Below are 26,688 nucleotides of genomic sequence, written 5' to 3'. Positions count from 1 at the left end.
GAAAGCTGAATGGCAGGGTGCACTGTATAAAAAGTAGGACTTATGCTTTTACTTTTTACATGCCCTGGTAGTGAAAAACTCGTTTTTCACCACTGCAAGGCCTATCCCTCCCATAGGCTAACATTGGGATTTCCTTTATATTTTATAAGTGTCATTTGCAACAGGGCTGAGAATGGACCCCCAAGTTTTGTGTCCCTGGAATCACAATTTAAGATCACAACCTATCGTTGAATTTTAAATTGTAATTCTGAAAATGCCACTTTTGGAAAGCTGTCATTTTCTTACTTTAGCCATTTGGTGCCTTCTGCCTGTCTCTGAATACATGGTGGGGTGGGTGATAGCTGGGCTGTGTGCATTTCCTCTAGCCAGTCATACAAAAAGAGAGCTTAGGTCTGAGTATAGGGCCATCCACATCCTGATGGGCCATCTTGTGCAGTATGGGAGGGAGGAACTGACACTTACACCTGAATAGGGTGTGTCCTGTCCCCTCACAAAAGGCTGCAATCTCCCCCTCCGCAGTGAGTCCAGAGTCAGAGCAGTGGCTCTGTGCACTTCAAAGGCATCTCTTTAAAGTCTCCCCCATTTCAAAGGCACAACTGGGTATAAGTACTGGACCTCTGACACCACCACTTAAGTACACTTCTGGACCTGTGGATATTCTTACAGGAATAAGGACTGCTATGCTGGTAGAAGGATCACACTCTGCTGGACTGCTACTCTGCTGGACTCCTGCTTTGCTGTACTGCACTTCTTGCCTGGGAGTGAGAAGGACTGGACCTGCATCTCTTCAACCCAGAACCAAAGTGATTCCAAGGGTTTGCTGACTTGCCTCCTATTTGAAGTCTCAGAGACATCAAAGACTTCCAACTCACCACGCTACAGAACCTGGACTCTGCTATATGGAGTCAAGCCCTGGGCCATTGGAAGTGGGTAAAAAGTGCTTTTCCAGCAGAAATCCACACATCGATGCCATTGCGCATCATTGCTGCAGCGGGCCTCAAGGACATCTCATCACCAACTGCATCGCCTCCACTCCTAACGCATCTTTGAGTTTCCACAGCTCGGAGCTGATGCATCACCTTCATCCTGCGGTTCGACGATGACACATCGGCTCACGCATATCAGATCCTTTGACGACGCAACTAAGGTACTTTGCAACGGGCCAAGGCTGGTCCCTGCATCCAACCCATGCTCCATTGCGCTCAGCCTGAACTTTTGGATTTGACACAGTCTAGCTTAACCAGATAGCCCTGGTTGGCGCTTTATACTTTTAAGCACTACATTTCAGTTCATTCTTTAAAAATTCATAACTCTAGGCCTAATTATTGGATTTTTGTCATTTTGGTCTAGTTATGTTCATTGAATTAAGCTTTATTTTTCCAACCAGGTATGGCATCTTTTTGTGTGGTGTTTTACCTGTTTTACTGTTTGAAGTGTTGCACAAATACTTTACACATTGCCTCTTAAGTTAAGCCTGACTGCTCTGTGCCAAGCTACCAGACGGTGAGCACAGGTAAATTTAGGGTGTGTGTCTGAATTACCCTGACTAGGATTGTGCTTCCTGCTTCAGCAGGCTGAATACTTCTGCCAACCAGATAGATAGATAGATATGTTTATTTGCACAAATTATTAAAATCATTGCAATTCATACAAAAAGGAAATAAAAAGCACTTTCCACTCTCAATTAGAAAGTTCATGTAAAAGAAAAGAAGAAGAAATTCGTAGCTAACACAGCGGAGGTTTGTGGGGGACATCTACTGCTAAAATTGAGTTTATCTTGGTCATGAATTTTACAAATCGGGCGACCATCTGAGCTGATTCCCCCTTCATGCACTCCTCCAGGGCTTCTTGGCATGTCCGCACATTGAGAGCTCTCCAGATGGGGCGCAACCAGAAGATTCGAAAGGGGAGTAGGATTCTACAGATGCACAAAACGTGTATTACATTTTCTTCCCCATTGCTGCAAAAACTACACTGAGAGGGCGTATCTGCCTTATAACTCTGTCCATACTTATACGCCATCAGGGGGATTAGGCCAAAATGTAGTCTCATTAGCTGATGTTTCACCAATGGCTTCATAGAGGATGACAGATAATGCGGTAAGGTTTTAAGGTCATAAAGTTTTGACGCCCAGCTACCATGGGATAGATTTTTCACAGCTGATGCATCGTGTTCCACTGAGAGGATCTTTGCTTGTTTAGTCAAAACTTTAGTGACCACCCCTATGGGCAGCGAGCTTGCCCATAATTCATGAGCTTCTAGTGCGTCCAAGCAGAATATTAAAAATGTATTCCAGGAAGTGCTGGAGTTGTTTAACAGTGACCATATACAGCTCTTTAGTGTGGAGTCACAAGCCATTTAAGTTTTTACACAATAGCCAATGAATCTTGCTTTCATAATCCAATGTTGGGAAGACAGGCAGAACTCCATACGGATTTGGGCATGAGAGGTCGAGTTGGTTAAATGAAACACTCTGCGAAAACAAGCTGATTGCACTCTATCCAACCAGGTGAACATGTTATCTTTAAAAGTAATGGCACCAAAAGCTGTAGTGGGTAGTAATTTGGCACCTATCACTCTGATTAACGGAGTGAAGTCTGGAGAATGGAGAGCTTTCTTTGTTCTTAAGAATGCCCCCTCCAGGCTGCGAACCATACCTTGCATTGCAGCGATTTGCGGACCCGTACTCCCTCTGTGGTCTATCTGTATATGGCAACTACCTCTATAGGTTTCCCAGCGATGTACAAGGGGCGCTGTCTTGCTCGACGCCTCAAGACTATCATCACCTTAGTTTTAGAAATATTAATCTCCAAACCATTTGTTTCACAGTACGATGCCAGGAAATCAAAAAGCCGTTGAAGGCCCACCTGGTTTGATCAAGGAGAATCGTGTCATCTGCATATTGCATTGACTGGATTTTAACAGATGCGATTCTTGGTGGGAAAGCTCGAGAACGGGCTAGCCACTCAGGCAAGTCTGCAAGGTACAAATTAAAAAGTAGAGGGGCCAAAATGCATCCCTGCTTTAGGCCTCTGTTGGTCATGATTTTATTAGTTGTAGACCAACCAGAGGAAACTTTTATTTTTACCCAGGTATCAGTATAGAGAGCAATAAGGGCATTCAATAGAGACTGCGGAATGCCCCATTTGATTAGTTTTTCCCAAAGCCTGGGGCAGACAACGCTAACAAATGCCTTCCGAAAATCAATAAATCCCAAGAATAGCGATTTTACCTTTGTTGCAAGAGTGCCCTCAATCATGTGAGCTAAGCAGATCAGATTGTCTTCGGTGTGGCTGCCCTTTTTGAAACCGGTTTGAGTAAAAGGTATTAGTTTACGGTCTTCCAACCAGCTGGTCAATTCTTGTAATAAGACGCTTGCAGAGGCCTTCCCGTCGACGTCAAGGAGGGCAATCATCCGATAGTTGTCGGGATTAGACCGCTGGTCTTTTTTGTAGATTGGGAGGAGGAGAGAGCCTCGCCAAGAATCTGGAATAGACCCGCCCATTCTGCATGCCTCAAATAGGGGGGCCAAGAGTGCTGCCCACTTATGAGTAGAAACTTTATATATCTTTGTTGGTAAACCATTTGGGCCCGGCGCCTCTCCTTGGTGCATTTGCTTTATAATAAGTGCAACTTGTTTGGGGGCGATCTTAATAGTGGGTGGCGTTCCAATATGGGGATTGTGGAGAGTAGTGCTGTGATAATTAGGCCAGTTGTTTCTGACGGGCTCAACGTAAAGTGCTTTAATATGAGCCTCCCAATCAGTGGGGGAGATATTTGTTACGGTAGATGGTTGATCCGATCTAACAGCCTTATTTACCCAGCTCCAGAATCTCCTTTGATCCTTTGATTTTATAATTTCATGGCCAATTGTCCAATGATGTTCTTCTTTTATCCTCTGAGAGGTGAACCTTGCCTTCCTATACTCTTTACGAGTAATCAATAACTTCTCTCGTATGGATTTGTAATCTATGTTGTTGTAGGTGCATTTGTGCAATAAGTTATTTAATTTGTGTTTAATACTCAACATAGTTTGCTTGTGCTCACTGGAGTGGGGTATAGTTGAGGGGGAATTATTTGAACTTTTAAATATCTTTATAGATAGATTCTTTTTTAGGCCCTCCACTACCTGTTCCCACGATAGTGCCGTCAGCTGGTCGCTAGACTCGTGGTTCAGGTTTTACAAGAAGTCGTCCACCTTCTCTTCAATTGTTTCTTGTTGGTCCAGAGTCTACCGTAGTTTTCTAACAGGCTCCAATTTAGATTCTTTCCCAATCAAATAATTTTTTGGGTGGTAGCTCTGCCAGGATAGAACTTTGCACGTTAGTACGGCATTATCACTTTCCAATGAAGGGGTTACCACAAATTCCTGAGCAAGATGAAAGTGGGCAACTGAGATCCATATGTAATCCAAGGTAGCCATTCTGAAGGGGGATGCATGGGTATAAGCAGCGGGCGAGTCTGAATCGAGTCTGCCGTTTAAAATGCGGAGCCCTAATTGGTTTAAGCACACTGCCACCTTTGTCCCTTGATTATCCTTCCATTGGTACCAGTACCTTATGTCTGGGATGGCCCACATTTGATTGTCCAATGAGGATAGGAGAGAACAATCCAAGCCTGTCTCCATTAGGTTAGCATTAAAGTCTCCCATTACTAGCCACATATCGTTTGGGAAGTGCACAAGACGATCTATCATGATAGGAAGAATTTTATTCAAGGTTGATTCTCGCTTGATTTTGGAGGGATGTAGATAGATACAGCCGAGAATCATAGTTTGTTGTTTCAAATTATTTTTTCTCAGAGGCTGTGTCTGGATATTGATAAAAAATATAATCTGCCAACCAGAAATTCAATTTCTAACAGATGGCGATACCCATATCACTGTCTTTGTGTGGATTATAATTGTTTTGGGCTTCTGTTTTGTAGGCAGTTGTGGTATATTATGTCAAACATTGTCATGCTCCCAATTCGAGAATATACTTAATTGCCAGGGATTGACAAGATGAGGGGGCTAAATGTAATTATACACTTTGAAAAGGTTTAGGGTAAGTATATAAAGTAATGCACAGAATGTTTTGGGACAGTGGGAGAGTACATAAAAAGTGATGCTCAGTGACGGGAGAGGTGAGTAACGTTGACAAAAAGGGGCTGTTATGGGAAATGTGGGTAGTGGCTTCGGCAGTAGCAGAAGTGGTGGCTATAACTCCAGATTAGGCTGTGACAGGAGAGGCGTGTATAAGAAAGAATGACAGGAAAGCATAGCAGTAATAAGAAGAGGGGACTTTAACAGTGAGAAAAGCTGAAAGATGGGGTCCCTTGCTCCACATGTCTCAGTACAATTCTTACTGTGCAAACATTTTAATAAACTCCCTCCCGCTCCCCTGCATTTTATCATCTCCTTCCTTCATAAAAGAGTTTGGGGGGTGATGCTGAAACATTTTACCTAGGGCAGGCTTGACAATTCTGGACTCGAGCAGGGATAGAGAATTATTAGTACTGAACACAAAGGTAACCAGGTGGATACTGTTTAGATATAAAAGATGCAAATGAATTCCCCTTTCACTTTGGCAACAATCTACTCTTTGAAGACAGGCTAAAATCTATATTTATTCTTTTATTTCAACCACCTTAATCTCCAATTCTTGTCTAGGTATGTTTGCTCTGATGCACTTCAAGACTCTATGTATAGCAAAACATAGTCACTTGCTTGCTTGCTCTTTGTTGTCAGATGCAATGAAATTGCAACCTTTCAACACCCTCAATAACCTGTCACTGAGCTAAGTTAAATTTAGCTCAGCCTATTGAAAAACGTATCAGGAGGAACTAGCCTTACAATGCAACGGATCACAATGTTTGAACAATGTCCAATAAGGAAAATACAGTAGACAGGCTTTAAAATGGAAAGGGGTGAGCAGCATTGACCATTCTGTGTTGCTGTCACTCTCTTCATCTCACTGTGAAGAAGCATTAACAGGAACCCAGCTGTGGTTCAAAAGAGGCCCCAGAGCTGGATGCTGCATGCAAGGTTTCAAGCAGTGCCCCAGTACACCTCTGCCCAAAAGCTGACAGCAGCTAACACCATCAGAAGAAGGGCCCCTTCAGCTGAAGTGCAGGATCGCTACACTGCATCACGTCAGAGAATCAGAAGGTGGGTTACTACTAAGCCTGGGTGGAGTTTACTGAATTCCGCTACGCAGAACTCCGCAAAGTGCAAACAAAACTCTGCTGCTCTACTTGGAGCTCCGCGAGCAGCTGAGTTTCTTTAGATAAATGCAGTTCACAGTGATTTTCAGTGCCAGGTGCTTGTCCGCACAGTGTAATAATCGCAAACAGAATCATGCACAGCCCAAGTGGGTACTGCTTCCTTTCTGCCACTCAATAAGATTTCTACTCGAGCTGCAGCTTTCTCAACGTGAGCGGGCGGTTTCTCAACGTGAGCGGTCACGAGCATACTCGACCACTCGCAATGAGAAATCTGACAGCTTGCATTGTGAAATCTTGCCGGGAGGTTGATTTTCTAGAGCAGCTGGCACCAGTGTTGTGCTTTGAAAGCTCACATGGATGAGGGCAACCGGTTTTCTGGTGCTGTACAAGCAGTGCTAATGGGCATGCTCTTTAATGGGTGTAGACTGTTGGGAGAGATGGCACACTCTGGACTTTAAATGTTTAAAGAGAGTGAGGGCTCACCACACTCCGCGTGGCTACCAATTCCTGCAAAACAGTTCCCTCATCAGTTCTGCAGCTCAAGGGGACGTTCCAGTGGGTTAGCTTATAGACAAGAGTAGCCTTTCCAGCCAGTGTTGCAGCAAACCGCTAGGCACTTTTAGGGACGCTATCATGGTGCCGGCAGACAATACACAGTGCAGCATGGACACCAGTCCTCCAGTTCCTCATAACCCATAGCTACAGCTACCAACCTGCTTTAGTTTGTCGTTAATGATTCACGCCCATCTTGTGTGAGTCACAATATTTCCTCCCAGGTTGGTGATCCATCACATCTGGCAGATCGATCTTACAGATCATTCAGAGGGACTATTCAGTGTCTCTTACTTCCTCTCCACCCTACCTTTCTCCCGTACTAGAATGAATTTTAAAGGAGTATCTGTCCATCCAATTGCAGTAGGCACATCTTTTACTCTCCAATGACACCATTGAAAGGTACTGGACTCAAAATGAGGCAAGGGTTGTATTCACTGTACTTCTTTGTTCTGAAAAAGGATGGAACCTCAGACGTATAGTAGTTATTCCGCTTCCAAATGCCTTCCTGTGTAAGGACACATTGAAAAAAAAGCTCACTCTGGCTCAATCTATTTGGCCTGGACCTGGGAGACTGCATGGTGACCCTAGACTTGCAGGAAACCTGGTTCTTATATTTATTAGCCATGAAGTTGGTGATCACTGCCCATCTTTTCGGGACACCTGTAGAACTTTAACCATCATTGGGTTTAACCATGAACAAGCCAGCGTCCCACCTGATTCCCTCAAAGAGGTTTCCACTCATTGGGGTGATCATGGGTACGTGAGGTTCAAGGTCTTTCCTCCACTACAATGAGTCTGTGACATTCAGGCTGTGATCCTGATGTTTCAGGTTTAGACTTGGCTCTGGTACGGATGTCTTGAGGCTTCTTGGTCTCTTGGCCTTATGCACTATTCTGGTCAGCAACACCAGGTGGCACATGCATGCTCAGCAATGTAACCTGAAATCCCAGAGGCTGCCTCCCCAGCTCCATCTCAGGTTTGAATGAGGTGGCACAAGATCTGCAGTAGTGGATGACCGATCCTAATTTGTCCTGTGGCAGACCGCGCTCCATACCCAACAGTAGGATGTTGCAGGTTCCTCACAGACAACACGTCTGCCATATGGTATTGCAACAAGCAAAGAGGAGTGGCGGCCTGGGTCCTGTGCCATTATGCTTTATGTCTCTGGAGGTGGCACATCACAAAGGCCATCTATAGCCATACGTAGCACAGGGCATATTCGACCAGTGTGGAGAGCCATGGCTAGGCCTTTTCAACACCAATGAGAACACTCAGTGTAAAGCTTTTGCAGCCTTGGATTTTCCACAAGAGCACTCGTTAGAAGATGCATTCTGACAGGGATGGGACAAGGGATCCCTCTACACCTTCCCCTCTCCTTGCCCGAGTTCTAACGTAGATCAAGAACGACTGGGCCAAATTCATCCTATATGCAATGGACTCCTCCAACACACTGTGGTACCTGGAGCTCAGGAGTAAGTGCATCTGACCCCCAATCAAGCTACCCCTTTGTTAGGACCTCTTATCTCAGGAACAGGAATGGGTCTTCGAGCCATACCTCCACAACCTACACCTCCATACGTGTAAATTGAGAGGTAGTAATTGACTGCATTTGAGTTGCAACTGAACTGCTAGATGTCATCCTTGCTGCTAGACACACCTACATAAAATCTATCCATGCTGGGACAAACTTGTTGTCTGTGTGGTTCTTGAGACACTACCCCTGAGAAGTGAAGCTGTCATAAGTCATGTTATTTGTCCTTACTATAGCTCAGCAATGACTTTCAATAGGCACTATAAAAAGTAATTTGTTTCCCCTTTTAGTGTCCCTATGTTTTCTGGACGAACCATTAGTGTTTAATTCACCACTTGTGAAATGGTTCATTAAGGTTTGAGTCACCTTTTCCCTCCCATTACTTTGTAATGCCCAGTTCAACCTTAACATGGTCTTGAAATTTCTTGTGTATGCATCTCTTGAGTCTATGCCTCAGCGGCGGCTCCTTCGCAATCGCAAAGGAGTGTCTCCCCACTGCCTGGCTCAGAGCCAGCAAATGAAAAATAAAAAGATCATTTACCGGCTCTGAGCGAGCTTGTGCAGGAAGGGTTGGGGCATGGGAGGAGGAGTGCTATGTGCACTCCCTAAGTGCGCATATGTGTTTGGCCGGCCGTCTCAGGTCAGCCAAAAACCCATGCACACTTAGGTTTCTCCAGCCCGGCTGTATTGAGCAGCCGAGCTGGAGAAATCCCACAGACTCACTGGCCTGAGTGGAGCGTCTTTTCAGCCCGCTCAGGCCAATACCAGTGCTGCTCTCATAGCATGAGAGCAGCGCGGGGTTTGCACAGGGAGTCTGTCCCAGGGATTGCTGGGACCAGGAAGAGCACAGGAGGCGCTTCGCGGCCGGCACCTTAATGTAAGTTTTATTACTATTTTTTATTATTATTATTATTAACACCCTCCACCCCCACGCTCCCCTCTGCGCTCCCTCCCTGCGCTCCCTCCACCCACCCTACCACCCTTTGTTTATGGCGGCCCCCACTGCTATGCATAGGTAGTTGTTTCATCTCTTGCTTCGCTTTTTTATTTGTTGCATGAACAGCCAGAAGCCTCAGTTCAGCCACCCTACACCCCCTTGTTCCTGGACAAATTGATGCCGAGGACTCATGCCGTCTTCATATTGAAGACTGTCAGTCCCTGGACAATCACTCTACCAGAATGGTCTGCTCCCCCCTAACCCCTCAATAAAGGAGAAGAAGCTTCATTAAATGACCCCCAATAGTGGCTTGAATTTTTATACAGGTTATATGGAGGCCCATTGAGTGGATGATCCACTTTTTGCAGAGTTTTCTGCAGTGAGGAAAGGGAAGGCTGTGCAGAAGATGATAGGGTCAATTTTGATACCAAGCTTCAAAAGAAAGACACAACATCTGTAGCAGCAGCACAGCCTTTAGTAACACAAATAATAAATAAATGATAGGTGCAAACTCACCTACCTAGTGTGTACATTTTATGAAAGGGTTCTGCATCTTGCACTTAGAAGCAGCGTACTATTGTTCTCTGTTTGTATTGTCTCCTAGTCACAGGTCCCCTAGCTTGGGTGATATTATTTCCCATGAGTCAAGAATTATGTTTTACTTTTGTTAAATTGTCATACTTACATTAAAAATGTGCGCAAGTGAGCTTAAAATGGTGTCTTTGTACGAAAAGATTAAAAAACAGACCGGTCAAGCAACTGCTTGTGCTTCTCTTTTGTGTTGACATGTTTTGATGCTTTAATGTTGCCCCTATGGGATCAAGTGCCCACCTCAGGATTATAGGTCTCGGTATCTCACAGAAAATATTGGGAAACAGTCTCTGGTTTGTTAGGAACATCATGCAAGCGCATTTAATTTATCATTTTTTCATAAGACAGGGTAATAGCAGTAATAATACACATTCTTCATGGAACAGGTACATTTTGGGCAAAACAAGCTTCCACCCTTCAGAGGTCAGGTACACCTAGTGCATCAACAGCACAGGCTTTCCTCATCACAGGATACACAAATTATGCAGAAGCAGTGCAAGCTGTACTTCCTCATCAGACATCTAAAGCATGGCAGTAGTCTGAGGATTTGGGTGAATTATATGGTATGGCCATGCAACCTTACCCTGTAATGTACTTGCATAAATTGTCTTGGGTCCAGTCAGGCTTGTTTGAAAATCCTTTACCTCAATCCTGGGTAGCTGTGGCTTCGAGCAGCATGGATTGATCAAAGGAACCAGTGTAAAGCATTTAGAAACACCCAAACAACGAAATAAGAAAGTCACACAACCGGAAAGAAATCTGGCACTAATTTATAAAAATAGATTAGATTTTTATGCGTTTTTGGAACCAAGATGCTGAAAATCCACTGGAGGATTCTGGAGCTATAGATTTTTAAAGAAAATGTACATCTCAATTCAACCACAAACAAGCACTGCTAACCGTAAATTTAGTAACCTTTTGAAAAGTTTAAAAGAGTTGTGTTCAACTACTCCGGCCTGACTGGGGCAACCAAATCTGGCAGGGAGAGGGTCAGGGTGCCACTAAGGAGTATTTGGATAGTTACCTGGCCACCAAAGCATTCTCCAGTCCAGTTCTGAACTTTACAGCACAACTACCATAGACTTCATGGAGTGGTCCTGATGCTGAGGATGCAGACGATGGTGGATGCTCAAGGATGCTCTGGGTGTTTTTGTAGTCAATAGGGGTGGGCTTGCGGTTATTCCTCAGTCCATAGATGAGGTGGGGCGACTTTGGCCAAGTAGGTCAGCGTCCCTCAAAGCCCTCTTTGAACAACTAGAAGGGCAGCTGCTGCAGATCTACTGGTCTCTGTACAAAGCATCTCCAGCAGTATCATTTTGTGGAGGCTAGTGCCCCTTTTGTGTGACCAATCTGCACTCAGATGACACTCCTGGGTGCGACGCAGGTGCAACGTTTGGTCATGGTGGATCGGTCTCTTGGGGCGCCAAGCGGCAGTCAGTGGCGATTCTCCAGAAGTGGCTGCTGGCTTGCTAGGTTGGGCTACTCCAGCTTTGATGGCCCTGGTGTTGGTTCCAGGAGGTCAGACAACTGACTCTTGTAGTCACTGCTTTGGTCTGGTGCTTGAGAGCGACCTTTTCTCAATCAAGGAGCCACAGGCACAGTCCTTTCTTTGTTAGCCCAAGGTGTGGCGAGTGCAGTCCAGCAGATGGCGCAGCCTCTCTTTGCCTGTCCAAGGGTCAGCAGGGCAATCCTTCTTTGGTCCTTCTCCAGTTCCATCGTGATCTGAGGTTCAGGTTGCTGAGCTGCCATATACTTGGCCAGTAAGTGCCCTGGTGGGGTGTTGAGGTCACTAGCAAATGGGCTACCAGGATCCCTCTCAGCCTGTGACAAGTTTCAGCTTTACGTGGCATCTAGCAATTCCAGGGTGCACTATTTTGCCCACTCTCAAGATGTCTGAATACTTCCTTGGATGCTAGGAGCTCGATAGCCCACCCTAGAGGTGTGACTACTTGTGTGCTAGACGCCCACGGGAAAACCAATTTGGACACTGGTCTTCCCTCTCTGTTCCCACATCCACCCTGTCTACCTGAAAGAAGGGGCAACCACTCAGGATTGTGATCACCGTTTGCCCACCAAAGTCAGCTTCGCCTTTGAAGCTCATCTTTTGGGCCAACACCCTGAGTGGTTTTCCGCAAGGGGGAGGTAACACCTCCCTTTGTAGCAGTCTACCATTGTTCCTAAGCCTAGGAGTTGTTCACACTACTCCCCAGTAGGGCAAAAGCGGTCTAGCAGCCAGCAGCTATGCGAGGCCACTGAAAAAACTGGGCTACATGGTGCCAACTTTCTTAAACTTGCTTTTCCTTAAAAGTGACATTAAATTCGAGTGGAGCATCAAGTCAGGTTTAATGCCATGATTACTTTGATAACTTGAAGTACCCTCTTTAGTAGTCCCATTCAGAGGTTAGCTGGGCTGAGGCTGTTTTTGCTAATGGGGCTACTAACTTTTTCACAGCAAGATGACAATTTGGAAGTGTTGCTGTCAGCACAGATTAAAAGTATAAGTCTTGCTTAATAAATAGCTACCTATCTCGGGGCTCCATAGGCCTTCCTTAGGGGAGACTTACAGATATTGTTAAGAGAAGTGGGGGCTTTTCCATTGATTTAAACAGTAAAGTCAAACTAGCAATTTAAAACTGCTTTTCCAGGCTGCAATGGCAGGCTGGGAGCCATTTTGTCCCATACAGGGTGGTACAACCAGTGCTGCAGCCCTGGGAGGAAACTCTGTCTTACATTCCCTGGTTGTCCTGAGTACCACATAATCGGGACTTATAAGTAAGTCAGTTTATGCCAATTGGGTGTAGCCAATTCAATACAATATATACCTTGTTAGGGGTTAGAATAATAGCAATGAGGTCTGGTTAGCAGGTTTCAGTGCACTCTCAGCATCGAAAACCAGCAGAATCAGTCCAAATCTTTGGGATGATCATGCAAAAAGTGGCATTTCCTTGCAAGTAGCAAAACAAGCTTCCCTTTCTCACAGAATCCAGTAATCAAATCTTCCATTCCTCGCAGAACAGATTCAGTAGGGCAGACTAGTACAAGCTTTCATCGCTCACAGGACGAATACAGTTAAGACATGAGTGACATGTAAGTTACAGACCGATCTCTGGAGTGGACACTTAACTCACTGAGAAAAATGTAAATGTATGAGTGAGTGAATGTGTGAATCTGACATTATTCCGACTTATTTGGAATTCGACTTCAGCATCCTGAAAGTTCTGGTGCTGCCACTTGGAGACTTGCTGTAACTGTTATCATATGCATGCAGTCTCGTACACCCAACTGCTACCATTCACATGCATAATTCTCTATGAACTTAAGATCTAAGAAGCCATATTTTATCGATATAAACACCTTCTTTAATCATGGTGTGAACAGGGATGTGGAGAGTGGTATGCACCCAGTAAGGGCTTCTTAAGACAAAATGACAAAACAAAAAAACAAAAAACACCCACTTGTATGCTGTTCATTTGATCTCTTCCTATCATTGCCCCTTCTGTCTTCATACTCCCCTGCTTATGAGGTCAGAGGAGAAAATCATATGCAGGACTGAAGTCTTAAATCAATACAGTGATGGTTTCAAGATGAAGCATAGATATTTAGTGGTGAAAATGGAGCAAAATGTAGGTTTAGGGCCATTTATGAATTGCTGCAGTTTAGCTAATGCATTAGTTTTCTTCTTATTGACAGGTAGCCATAACCTAGTAGGCCATTGGTATTTGGAGTTGCCCATCTGCAGTCTAACTAACTATGCTTTAGACTGGCACGCTGGTGCCAACTGCTTTGAAAGGGGTAGTGATTGTGCGTGCACCAGGTACTGTGCAATCCCAGCCTTGGTGCTGCACCTGTTGAAAATGCTGAGGGTCCCCACTGTCTTTAATCGTACTGTGTTCTGATATGAATAATGGTACGCTCCTACCCATCGAAAAAAATGTAAATAATGTCGAGCTGTGCATTCATCTGCTGGGGAATTCCCATAAGTACCCTCTGCAGTAGTACCTGCAAAGGAACTCTAAACAATTGATTGGCTGATATTTTTCTCCATCTGTATCAAACTAAAACTGAGAACCTTTAAAAGTATCTAATACGTCATATGTTTGAAAATATGAGGCAGCCACCATGGGCTTTCTTCTTTCAGGAATAGCTATTCTAAGGCTGGTTCGAATCTTTAAATTAGTGCAGTGGTTCTTAACCTGTGGTCCAGGGACCCCCGGAGGTCAGCAAATCGTACTGGGGGGGGGGGGGGGGGGGGGGGAAGATCGCGAACGCCTTGAAGATTAAATAGTATTACCAGATTAATAAAGTGTATGTAAATGCAAAAGGTGAAGTTGAAACCTTTAAAACTTTCTGTAAATGTGAAGGAATTTGAAATTGGAGTCTAAAAATCAAGTTAGTATCCTCAGATTGATTTGTGAGAGCAGTGAAAATGCGTGAAACAGAATATAACATGGATGATGAGCGGCCTGAATTGAATTTAGAAAAGCTCCAAACTTCCTATTAATATTAGAAATTCGTTTTTTATAGATTTGTTTGTGAATATAATACAATATTTTATCTTTTGTGTATGTGTTTGATAAATGCTTGTGCTGTATTTTTGTGTATTGTTTTGCAGTTTAAATCATGAAAAATGCTTAGGTCTGGTCCCTCGCTATCCCAATAATAAGTAATTGAGGCCCCCTGGTTCCAGTAATGATTAAGTAGGTGTGCCACAGAAGTCAAAAGGTTAAGAATCATTGGTTTAGTGTGTATTATTGCACGTCTCCCACAATACAGAGAACGGCAACCAAAGATGGCCACATGGTGGCGCATGGTGCAAACAAATATAACTTAAAGAGCAGTTGAATTTGAAAACCACAAAAAAAAACAAACAATTGTGACCTTTGTCTCAGTGCCTTTGTAAAAGGGGTGAGTTTGAATGTGCCTTGCCTGCCAGTGCTTCCTTAACTGCTACTTTGCCTCCTGTTATTTAAAACTTTCTAGGATTCTCACGCTACTGAGCTGAAGAGCGCCAACATAATGGCCGACCAAGCTGCCATGACGGTATCTTTCAGCGATTCCAGCATTTCTTAATTTTGTTTTCTTTAACAAGATGTTATTAATGGTGTTTATTTTCCAGTGATGCCAAGTTTTCTCTTTTTCTAATACATGACTTTTCCCCTGAGTGCTGTTCTGGTATCTTTCCATTTTTAAATAAAAGAATGTGTGATATTGTCAGCTGTTAAATTATATATTTATTGTTGCTACGGTTCTTGAACACATTGAATTATAGCCCAAAACAGTGGTCACAGGGATTCAGTAATGCATCGGTTATTAATGGGAATAAAGGGAAATAAATAACCCCGAACTCCAGCGGAATCTCAAGAAGGGATTCGTGGTAGTCCTGGAAAACACAGGACTTTTAGTGTTTAGTGTAAAAATCTAAAACATAATGCGGATATTCCAGCATTTTGGCATTTAAAATAATCTCAAAATCCAAGCAAAAGCTTGAAAGAAAGTTATCAAAAAATAGCCCCCTATTGTTTTGGTATATCTAGATTAATAGGGCATGTGCCATAAAGGCCTGACAAAAACCTGAGACAATTATTCAAAACGTTTCATGTGTCAGAGTCCTAACTGACAGTGACTAGCACTCTCCCAACATGGCGCGTGGTGAAAAAAAATGCAGGCTGGGAGACTAGTCTCTGAAAACTTAAAAACGGCCCCTCAGGCGCAATGTAACCAAAGGACGCACAAAAGGCCTTCTTGAAGAACTATTTAAAGATGATGAACTCATCAGCCAGTCTTGAACCCAAACATTCACGAGTTGAATATTATGGTTACATTGTTTACCAGTTTCTCTAGTCAACTAATTGGAAGCGGGAAAATTGCTGCAAACAAATAAAGTATGAAAAAGCTTGAAGGTATAACACGCGGCTGAGTGGGTATGAGAGCCCTGTTTGCCAAAGATGTGCCTTCTTTGGCATATAATATGATAGAACATAAACACATTTTGCAAACATGGCTCTGTGCGATGACTATTATCACACATTCTTCATGTGACTGTTGTATGCTCATGAATAACATTATTCTAGCCTTGTGTGTGAATGGGTGTGACGTTTCACAAATATTCAGAGGTTGTCGAAGAGCATGCTTTTTCTCTACTGTTTCTAGGATGTCATGTATACACTCATTTGATGTTTGAAAAAAAGTCTGCAAGTTTTAGTAAGATCGAATTTATCCACAGTTAGGAGGCTGTTTGGCACTGCTGAATGTGAACTCCTTCTACGACTTGTATATAACTCGTAGGAGAAGTACAAGTCGTGTTCCTTTTGCGTTTTGCTCACAATCCACGGTATGAGAATAGGACACTTTACCCCGTATGCTTTTACTCTGCATGCCATTACCCCGTATTTTTACACCGCAGAAACTTTTACAGCGCAGGGCTTTACAACGCAATCGGTTACAACGCATTCCCCATTCCAACGCAATTACTATTCTAACTCCAGGAGGCCTTACTTTATAGAATGCGTTGTAACAGTTTGCGGTGTAAAGCCCTGCGTTGTAAAAGTGAAAAAAATGCGGGGTAATGGCTTGCGGAGTAATGCATGCGTTGTAAAGGATGTTTCCCACGGTATGAAGGCAAGAGACTGGCCTTTCCTGTCACATAAGCTCGTTTCTGGTCACTCAGTGGTTTATTCTCATCTTGGTTGTGAATTTCAGGAAGACCAGTGTGGCAACAATTTCTGTAAGAGGTGTGTGCACAGACATGCTATTCACTGCGAGCAGGAACGGTCTATAATTCATTTACAAATCTTAGCACACCAACTGTGGTTCATCGTAGGAGGATTTCAGATATTTGCATGCAAGGCAATTCTATTGTGGTTGTTGTTTATTTTTTCAAATATGCACATTGCATAATCTGCTTTATTTGCAAGGTACTTCGGTTGGAAATCTCATTTGGTTAGTCTCTTAACGAAAAGAGGGAAACATGTTTTCATAGAAACTACAAAATAGGCAAGAAATAGTAATCTATCACCATAATTTGACCAAGACCACGGCTGTGGTTGAAGCGCGTCTGTTTATCTGCCTGAATAAACAACTTGATTAACACTCACGACTGGTGTGGCTCATGGATCTTCGCTGCAACGCAGGGGTTTGTCTTCTGCATAGATAGGTAGGTAGGTAGATAGATAGATAGATAGATAGATAGATAGATAGATAGATAGATAGATAGATAGATATTTTGCAATTTTCCATTTACTTAATCTATGTTAGAACCCTGCTCTGGCTCTGCCAATCAAAATACTTGGAATTCTGGCCTAACAACTAGAATGTGCATGCTGGCCTCTGTGGCTGCAGCATGAAGCAGGTTATAAACCTAGTGAACAACCGCTGCATTTCAAGGAGGGAACTTGCATCTGGAGCAAAAGAAAACAAAATGGCCCCCCACGGGAGTGGTTTAAACCAACGAATGACAGATTATGAGTGATTTGCAAAAGAAGATCAAACCTGACATGCACCAAAAAAGGTCCTGAATAGTAAAAAAATGGCAAAAACAATGGAAAGGAATATATATGTGAAATGTGTTCCCTACCGGACAGATAGCAAAACACAGTGAAGCTGTGCAGTTATCGGAGTGCAGGGCGGAGGCTATAAGTATAACATGAACAATTAGTATAAAAATGACCCAATTATTCATATAATTTAGGGTATACAGAAGTGATCTGTAATGCCTGGCAATCTGTAACTAGAGAGGGTTTCTACACAATTTGCAAAACCATCATGTCCCTGATCGGGACAGCCTCTTTTGCATACTGCTCTGAGCCTCCAATTAGGCAATAGTGAGGGTGTAGTATATCTCCCCATACTTATTTCATACAAGACCTCAGAAGTAGCAGATCATGGAGTGAATTTGGAGGGCTTGTCAGTGGGATTCTAGTGGTCAGGCCTGTAGAGACTGAGGAACTCATGCTGCAAATCCTCATTGACTGGTTGACTAACTGAACGTATTTGTAGACCGCATAGTTACTACTGAGCACCTTGGTGCTCTTAAACGAGTTAGTCCTCCAGTACTACAGTTTCTGTCCTTACTTAACAGAAGAGTGAGATCTTTAGAGAGTTCTAGAAAACCAAGGGTCTCCGGTCAACTAGATCCAGAGACGTCTTAAGGATTTGGGGGCCTTCGGCCAAACGTATTTTGGGGACCTTGTTCGGAATAGCTTTGAATTTATGATCCAGTTTCAGCTCTTTCATGCCCTCTTTGGCCGGGTCACTGACAGTGCACAGGCACACTGGTCCAAATTCTAAATATGTTTACATCTAATACTCAGGGATACTGATGTGTTTTCTATATTGTAACACAGCAGCAGTTCGCTAATATTACTGCAAATAATCTCTGTGAGACCCTACCATTTCTCATATGTGGGGTCCTGTTTTGATCTAAAAAAATCTTTTTTATGGATATTGCATGAAACCAAAATATACATTTTCTCTGCAAAATGAGTGTAATTGACTCTCACACAACCCCCACAATAAAAATAAATGAAAGGAAAACGCTATTTAAAATAATCTGTGTATGGATTTTTCAAGGTCATCAGGGCAAGACCCTCTTCAGATCAGAGCCGGCTCTATCAGGGGGGCCCCTGAAAGGCTAGGGCCCTGGGCCAGAGCCCACTTTGCCAATGCCTTAAAACGCTTTTGATTAGATCCAGATTTTGGTCCGCAAACCCCTAAATGAATGTCCTCCAGGGCCTTCTTAGGAGGACCTGTGCACGTTTTATAAATCTGTTTTTATCAAATCTGTTTTCATCATCCGCATACCCGTGCCTTTTATACAGGGACAGAGTTAATAGTCCCTGCGAGCGAAGGCTTCGAGTCATGGCAGGGAAAGACAAAGCTGTCCTGAAGAAAGGAGGGCTCAGTGCAAAAGAAAGCTAGGTCATTGGTTGCAGAACACCTTAAGAGAATCTGTTATTGAATGTGTAACTGATGCTTCTGTCATGTTGTAAAAAAAATATAGTACAGCTTTTTATCGAAGACAACTATATAATGGGAACACTACCACACATACCAGTGCAAATTCTACCCTGTAACTGTCTGTACATCCATACTGGGCCTCATAAAAAATACAGCCCCAGCTAGATACAACTCTTACTGAGGCAGAAAACTTTCTTCAACATCGGGGAATATATTTGTAGACAATTGTAAAGCAGGTTTATAATGTCACCTAGTTAGATGTCTGCAATTTAGTAGTTGTTGGTTCAAATATCAGAAAACATTTATTACCTCTTCATCATTTCACATCATTATTGCTGGCGAGCAGATACTACTGCCATTATTACATGATGCGAGGAATTGTGGGGGTATTTACCACACCATTAAAAAACCATTACCCAAGGGAGGGATATTTACCTTGTGCGGCAAATATCTTCTATTTTATATTTTTAATTTGGAAATGACGCATAGCGTGCAGAATCGGCATAGGACACATCTAATTCCACGTTTTGCCTTTTGTCCAAGACTTAAATTCGAGTCAGTTTCAGAAGGTTCGACCTGTCAAAATCTGTTGGTGAAGAAAACAGTTATTACACAACTCCGGATTCTGATGCCTGCCTCATATCTGTTGACCAGGGATCGGACTTTAACAGCAGCCTTGTAACGAGGGCCTGTACCCTACCCGAGCTGTGAGTTAAGGACTCACAAACACCTTGGGGCAGATTTACAATAACTGGCGCATCCCTGCATATCAGCAGGGATGCGCTAGTTATTGTGCGTCATGGCTCTGCCACCATGGATGCGCAATGCGGCGCACCATGGGGCAAAAACGGGAAGATGCGTGACGCATCTGTGCCGTAAAGGCGGCGTATTGCTGGAGTTGCGTCGCAAGCGCGACGCAGCACCAGCAAGGCTCTGGGGTGCCCTATCGTTAAAATGCTGTGTCAATCCTTACGCCTGCTTCAAGCAGGCGCAGGGTTTTGACGCAGCATGGGCCTAAAAGTGACTGAGTGAAATCTTGTAGATTTCACTCAGCCACTTTTAGGAGGCGTTCCTGTGACGGAACGCCCCCCCTGCGCAGGAACGCCTACTTCTGGCGCAGGGCTTTACAACGTGACGCATCTCCCAGATGCGTCACGTTGTAAATACCCCGCAGCCTGGCGTTGGTCTTGCGCCGCCGCTGCGTCACAAAAGTGACGCAACGGCGGCGTAAAAGAGGCGCAAGGCGCTTATAAATCTGCCCCCTTGATGGTAGAGTTTGTCTGCTGTTGGTAACATCCTGCTTGGATTCTGTGCTCTAGGCGTCCAGTTTGCTTCCTTTTCATCGTGCGCTCCCCGAAAGATCAAACTATTTGTTACTCATCAGGCCCAGATAGCTCCAAGAGCAGACATCCTAGAGTAAAACATTAATTAAACACTTCTTTCCTCTTTTAGGGCTCTTGTGCCGCGGAGAGAGAACCAGTGACCCTGGAGGGGGGCAAACAGTTTGGTCTGTCACGGAACAGCCATATAGCTGTTGCATTTGATGACACTAAAGTGAAGAACAGGTATGTCATATCACAATACTTTTTTTTAATAAGTTTTCAGTTGGCATGGTAACATGATGTATAGAAACCTTTTCCATATAGATGCTTTATTAACTAAAGACTGCAAGGCAAGGTTCCTGGTATGGCTAGCTGAATACATTTCAGGACAAAAATATCTGGTAGGCCAACCCTCATGAATAGGCCGTTGTAGATGGAAAACCTTACCCACAGCTGAAATTGTGCCCTTAATATTGGAGATTATGTTAACCACAAATGTTGCATGCTTGCCAAAATTTGAATTCCACTCATCCTTTTGTGCATGAAATGAAATGTTTTTACCGAATAAAGTCCTCTATTAAGAAACACTTTACAGTTAGGGGTTGTAGTTCTCAAAAACATAATTTATAGAGACTTCTCTGTAACTTAAGCGTTAGACGTGCTTACATTAAGATTGCAGAACATGTCTTGATGCCAGCTATGCACAGCAACCTGTCTGAAGAGGATTTTAGCGTACAGTGCATATGTGAGAGTACTGGGAGCGTATTCTTCCAGAAGCCACCTATTAGAAATGGGGTTTCTGGTTGGCTAGGGTACACACCTAAGCAAGGCAGAACCCACCACTCCTGCTCACCCCCTTGAAAGTTGGGCAGAGCAGTCAGGCTTTTCCCAGAGGCAATGTGTAAGGCATTTGCATACCACAGACACACACACACCAGTGACACAGAAAGTACACTACAAAAGAAACCATACACAGGGTTATATAAACATATCTAATCTATTGTAGATAAGAAATATAGACCACAATCACATAAATCATAAATCACTTTGCCACTAGGCAATTGTCATAACATCACTTTGATCATAAATCACTTTGCCAACTAGGTAATTGTCATAATATGACATTTAGTGTAATAAAGCAAATACTTACAAGTTGCACAAGTCATAAAAATATCATCAGTGTAAATATGTAATTCCTCACATAGTAACCCTCCTTTGGTCAATGTACTGTATGAGTACACATACATAATTAACCAGGGTACAACATGTAGGCTTTACCATACATTAATCATAACTGCTCGGCCCACCATACCAGCTTGGGAATATACTACAACATCAGGTAACAAATAAAGCTGTTATCTAGGGAGAAAAAACACATAGATCCCCCTAAACATCAACAGTAAATGCTAGATATGTATTAAAAACCCATAGACCAAAGGAGCACCAGTGCGCCTACTATGGGCCTGAATAAAGGGGAGATGTGGCAAGTTTCGCTAGGCAACCAGGGGCCTCTGGCGAGGATCCGCCCCATGTTGCAATACTTCAGCCAATTCCCCAAGTTAGGTGTCAGGATGGGGGGCCACTAATGGCAGAGAGACCTTGCTGGGTCCGCCGCAGGCACAACTAGTAGGTGGGGCTGCCTGTGAACATGTGGTGCAGCCGTCGCCACCCGATGCTCGTCAGCCCTCAGCATCTGAATGCTGCGATGTCGGTGACCTCCTCTGGTCTCGAGTGGCCGTGCCACTTTGCAACAATGCTTTGGGCCAGCCGCGGGTGCAAGAGACCTCCCTCGGTCTCTCTGTGTGGTGCTGCCTGCAGAGCCAACCCCCCTCCGGCAGTCGTGCTGCTCAAGCTCCTCGGTGGTACGGGAACAACTCGATCTGGGCGGTGCTGCCGTGGAGGCCACTTCCACCTCCTGCTGCTGTTGGAATCCTGGGTGGCATCAGGAGGTGTTTCGCGGTGCCACAGGAGGCTTCACTGCTGTGTCAGTTGCCAGGCAACGCTTGGTGCTTCTGCTGCACTTGTCCAGCTGGGGAGTGGCTGCACACTGGTTATTCAAGGTCAGAGACCTCACAGCACTTTGGGTGGCGCCTTGATTGTTGCTCAGCGCCGGTGAAGGGGCACAAGGGATTTTTAATCCAGGAAGCATAAGGGAGCTTCCCAGCGAGGAGAGCACATAGAGACTTTCCAGAAAGTAAAACACAACAAAGTTTCCGTACAGCACCAGAAACTTCCAATAAAGTAAAAGCAACAGGGTCTTCCGAAAAAGTAAAAGCACAAGGAACTAGTTCTCTTTTTAGATGGAAAATAGAGTGCTCACCACGCTCTGTTTTGCAAATTTGTGAAATAATAGTCTAGTGCTATCTCCTGCTCCAGGCAGGAGCAGCAACTGCAGGCCGGCCCACGCAATACACAGCAGGGGCAGTGCTTCTCATACAACTCTTCAGCTCACCTCCCAGGCAAGTTACCTTTAGATCCAGCAAGGAACTTTACTGAAGTCTTTAATCTCCCTAAGACTTCCAACAGGAGGCAAACACACTCAAGCCCTTGGAGATTCTTCACAAGCAGGATACCACAGCAGTGCAAAAAGAGTCAGTCCTTTTCCTCCACCACAGACAGAAGCAGCAACTGCAGGCCAACCCAACCCTTGCACAGAAAAGGCGGCGCTCCTCGCACAGCTCTTCAGATGTTTTTCTTGGCAGGGTCCAATTGTTTTCAGATGTTATCTAAAGTCCTGGGGTTTTAGGTCCAATACTTATACCCATTTTATAATTGAAGTCTTTGTTTCAGAGTCCCTGAGCTTAGTCCGAACCAGTTCTGTCCTCCCTGGTGTAGCATAAACACAGGGGGTGGAAACAGTATTGTGAAAAGGAGGCACAGCCTATTCAGGTGCTGGCGAAACTCCTCTTACCACTCTAAATGCTGACCAAGTCTATTCTGCCTAATGATGAGTCACCTAGGCAAGTCAGGGCACACCTCAAGCCCCCTTGTGCCTGTCTAGAGTGAATGCACATCCCCAGCTCCTGTCCCTCCAAAACCAGACAACGAAAATACAACAGGCAGGAGGTTTTGGGGATTAAGTTGGGACTTACATCCTCATGCCTGATAGTGATGGTGGTATAACGCCCTCCCCGCCCAACTCCGTTGTTCAATGATTTGTTCCACGAAGTTATGAGCGATCTGTGTTCAAGATATCAACAGATCCTAGTTCTCGGGGATTTTAATTATCCTTGGGATCGGTTACCAAGAGATTGCAAGGCTAGTAGGTTCAATGAGGCCATGACCATGTTGGGGTTGCACCAAATCGTGGGGCTGCCCACACATGATAAGAGTCACATTTTGGACCTCATTTCGACCACGTCATCAGCTACATTACATATTGACTGCAGGCCATGTAGCTGGTCTGACCACATCTTGGTCAGTTTTTTACTCCCTGTAGACAGCCGCCCTACACACCTATCCATGGGATGGAGGATGGTACGGAATTGGCGTAAGATTGAAGACGCCAAGTTGAGGGAAGTACTGAACCAGACAATACATTCTGGATCTCAGTCCAGGGATCCGGATTTGAAGTACGAAGAGCTTCTACATCAGTTTCGGCTAGCTATCGATGAGGTAGCCCCTGCCCGCAGGGAAAGAATGACGAATAGCATGAAGGGGGCCCCATGGTACACGCAAGAAATGAGAGGGGAAAAACAAGCTCTCCGTCAATGTGAGCGATTATGGTGGAAATTTCCCAATCCTGAGTCGAAGGATGCCTACAAAGTAAAATTGGCTCTCTATAAAGCTTCAATCATCAGAACTAAATCTGCGCACTACAAAGCTAGGATCAGTGAGGCAACAGATACTCAGCAAGAGACCTTTAACATACTCAGGGAGTTGAGTCGTCTGAAAGATCAAAGGACTGTCTCTAGTCAGGCTGACTGCGACAGGATACAGGACTTCTTCTTAATTAAGGTTGAAGACATCATTACAGATATAGGCAAGATGCGTATTACCCCTTGCCCCTTATTAGCGGAGGATCTGCCTGACTTTCAGGGTACTGTTCTCTCGGTGTTCCCTATGCTCAAACCACATGACTTAGCTCAAGTAAAATTGGGGTCACCTGAGGACCCTTGTCTGCCAAAATTGTTCAAAACAATCATCCCAATGATAGAAGCTGAGGTGCTGTTCCTACTGAATCTGTCGTTGGCGACAGGAAGGGTACCGCAGAGGTTCAAAGAAGCCTTGGTGATCCCGCTGTTGAAAAAGGCAGGGGCGGACACCAAGATCCTCAAAAAGTTTAGACCTATTTCCAGACTTCCCTTCCTGGCCAAAGTCCTTGAACAAAGCAAAACCAAAGGGGATGATGGAAGGAGTGCTGAACATTGCAAGCACTCACCCCCCGTCAACTGATCTGGGTTTAATCCATCATCATTCTTTAGCTCACTCCGCCACCCCAGTTCAGACATGGCCATATGAAAATCAGTCTGACCCTGTGCCCCATGGGAACAATTCAGCCCAAACTGCCAATCCTTGTCTTCCCTGGACCGGAAACAAGCATCCAGGGACCGGTTCCTGGCTAATCAGCCGTCATCAGCCAGGCTAGCTTGAACCCAGTGGCAAAGTGAGCAAGGGGCCCACGTCTGTGCATACCCTGCCAACTTAGGGCGAACAAAGCAAAACCAAAGGGGATGATGGACGGAGTGTTGAACATTGCAAGCACTCACCCCCAGTCAACTGATCTGGGTTTAATATATCATCATTCTTTAGCTCACTCCACCACCCCAGGTCAGACATGGCCATATGCAAATCAGTCTGACCCTGTGCCTCATGGGAACAGTCCAGCCCGAACTGCCAAGCCGTGCCTTACCTGGACCGGAAACAAGCATCCTGGGACCGGTTCCTGGCTAATCAGCCGTCATCAGCCAGGCTAGCTTGAACCCAGTGGCAAAGTGGCATGAACTGGGGTGGCGTGGTGAGCAAAATAACAATGGATTAAACCCAGATCTGTGACTGGGGGTGAATGTTTTGCCACTGTGTAACATTCCGTCCATCATCTTGTGTGTTTTTCAAAGTCCTTGAACAACACGTACTCAGAGTCCTTTCTTCTTTCATCGAACAACATCAGCTGCTACACATTCGGCAAGCCAGGTTCAGGGCGCACAACAGCACTGAATTAGTGATGCTTTCAGTACTGGATGACCTGCGGCTTGCAGCTGATAAGAAGATCCCCTCAGCCCTGATCCTGTTGGACCTCTCAGCCGCATTTGACATGGTGAACCACGTACAGTTGTTGGCCTGTGTTCGGCGGCTGGGAGTTACTGGGAAGGTCCTCCAGTGGATTACGTCCTTCATGGAGGATCGGTCTCAAAGAGTCCAACTAGGAGATTGTACATCCATGCAGGGTAACCTACAATGGGGGGTCTCACAGGGCTCTGCGCTTTCCCCTCTGCTTTTTAATATTTACCTTCAGCCTTTGATAGATGCACAGGCTAAAACAGACTGTCAGGTGTTTAATTATGCTGATGATACTCAGCTAATTGTGCGAATCAATAATTCCCCTGACTCACAGTGTAACGTCCAGAATATCCTCCGGTTCACCATGAACTGGATGACCTCTAATTCACTGAAGGTAAATCTAGACAAAACAGAAGTGCTCGCTCTCACTTCAGGGATCTCGTGCTGGTCCAGTCTCTTTTGGCCTCAAGAGCTGGGCACCACTCCAATAACAGTGCCAGTAGTAAAGAGCCTGGGCATAAAGTTGGGCACTGGACTGACCCTACATAACCAGGTATCTGCTGTTGTGGGAAGCTGTATCGGCCTGATGTGGCAGCTCCGGAAATTGGTGACCTTGCTGTCTTTCTCCACCATGCGGACAGTCGTGACGGCATTAATCTTGTCAAGCTTAGACTATGGTAAAGCAGTCTAACCTGGGCTTCCCGAAACACTTCTGGGGAAGCTCCAAGTGGTTATGAACGATGCGGCAAGGTTGATCTATAAACTGCCAAGACAAACTCAGGCCACCCCACTGTTGTAGCAGTTACACTGGCCCCCCATGAAGCAAAGGGTTAAATTCCAGGGGCTTTGAATTGCACACATGTCCCAGTTTGGAGAGTCACCTAAATACATTAAAGACCACTTGAAGCCTTATGTCCCTGGATGTTGCCTTCGGTCATCAGAGTCTTGCCTATTGGTATGCCCACGTTTCAATAGAACGACTTTAGGGGGCCGGGCATTTTCAGTTACTATCCCTCAGATCTGGAACAAACTACCGGACGGTATGCGCCAGGAAGCCAGGCTATTACCCTTACAGAAGAGGCTTAAAACCTTAAAACCCTTCTGTTTACAGAGGTGTTTTGATAAGCCAGCTCGCTGTGTGGGTAGTATAGTTGCGTGATAGGATTCTGGACGTCTGATTCATGTTATAGCGCTTAGAGACCTTCCGGTGATTGGCGTTTTATAAATATAATTTAACAATAACAATATCAGGCAGAGGCATACAGAATGGTAAGGCAAGAAAATGCCCACTTTCTAAAAGTGGAGTTTTCAAACACACAATTAAAAAAAAAAAACCTTTACTTAAAGGTGTGTTATTAAGTTCTGAGTTCAGA

At 44.6% G+C, this 26,688-nt stretch overlaps 1 protein-coding gene across 6 annotated transcripts in view; it reads left to right on the top strand.

The window, feature by feature from the left end:
* The window catches only part of LAMA2 (laminin subunit alpha 2), a 3,129,796-nt gene that overhangs the window by 3,039,064 nt on the left and 64,044 nt on the right, over positions 1–26,688 (top strand). For 5 of the 6 annotated variants that reach the window (XM_085611831.1, XM_085611827.1, XM_085611830.1 and 2 more), the window contains 2 exons: positions 14,799–14,858; positions 20,226–20,338. In XM_085611831.1, coding sequence (XP_085467957.1) covers positions 14,799–14,858; positions 20,226–20,338 — 173 coding nt within the window. The remainder of the gene's footprint in view (positions 1–14,798; positions 14,859–20,225; positions 20,339–26,688) is intronic. The other variant, XM_085611828.1, reaches the window with a different exon arrangement.

Source organism: Triturus cristatus, chromosome 6 (genome assembly GCF_964204655.1).
Source record: "Triturus cristatus chromosome 6, aTriCri1.1, whole genome shotgun sequence".
In the NCBI taxonomy this organism is placed as follows: Eukaryota; Metazoa; Chordata; class Amphibia; order Caudata; family Salamandridae; genus Triturus; species Triturus cristatus.
This window is presented reverse-complemented; position numbering and strand designations above follow the sequence as displayed.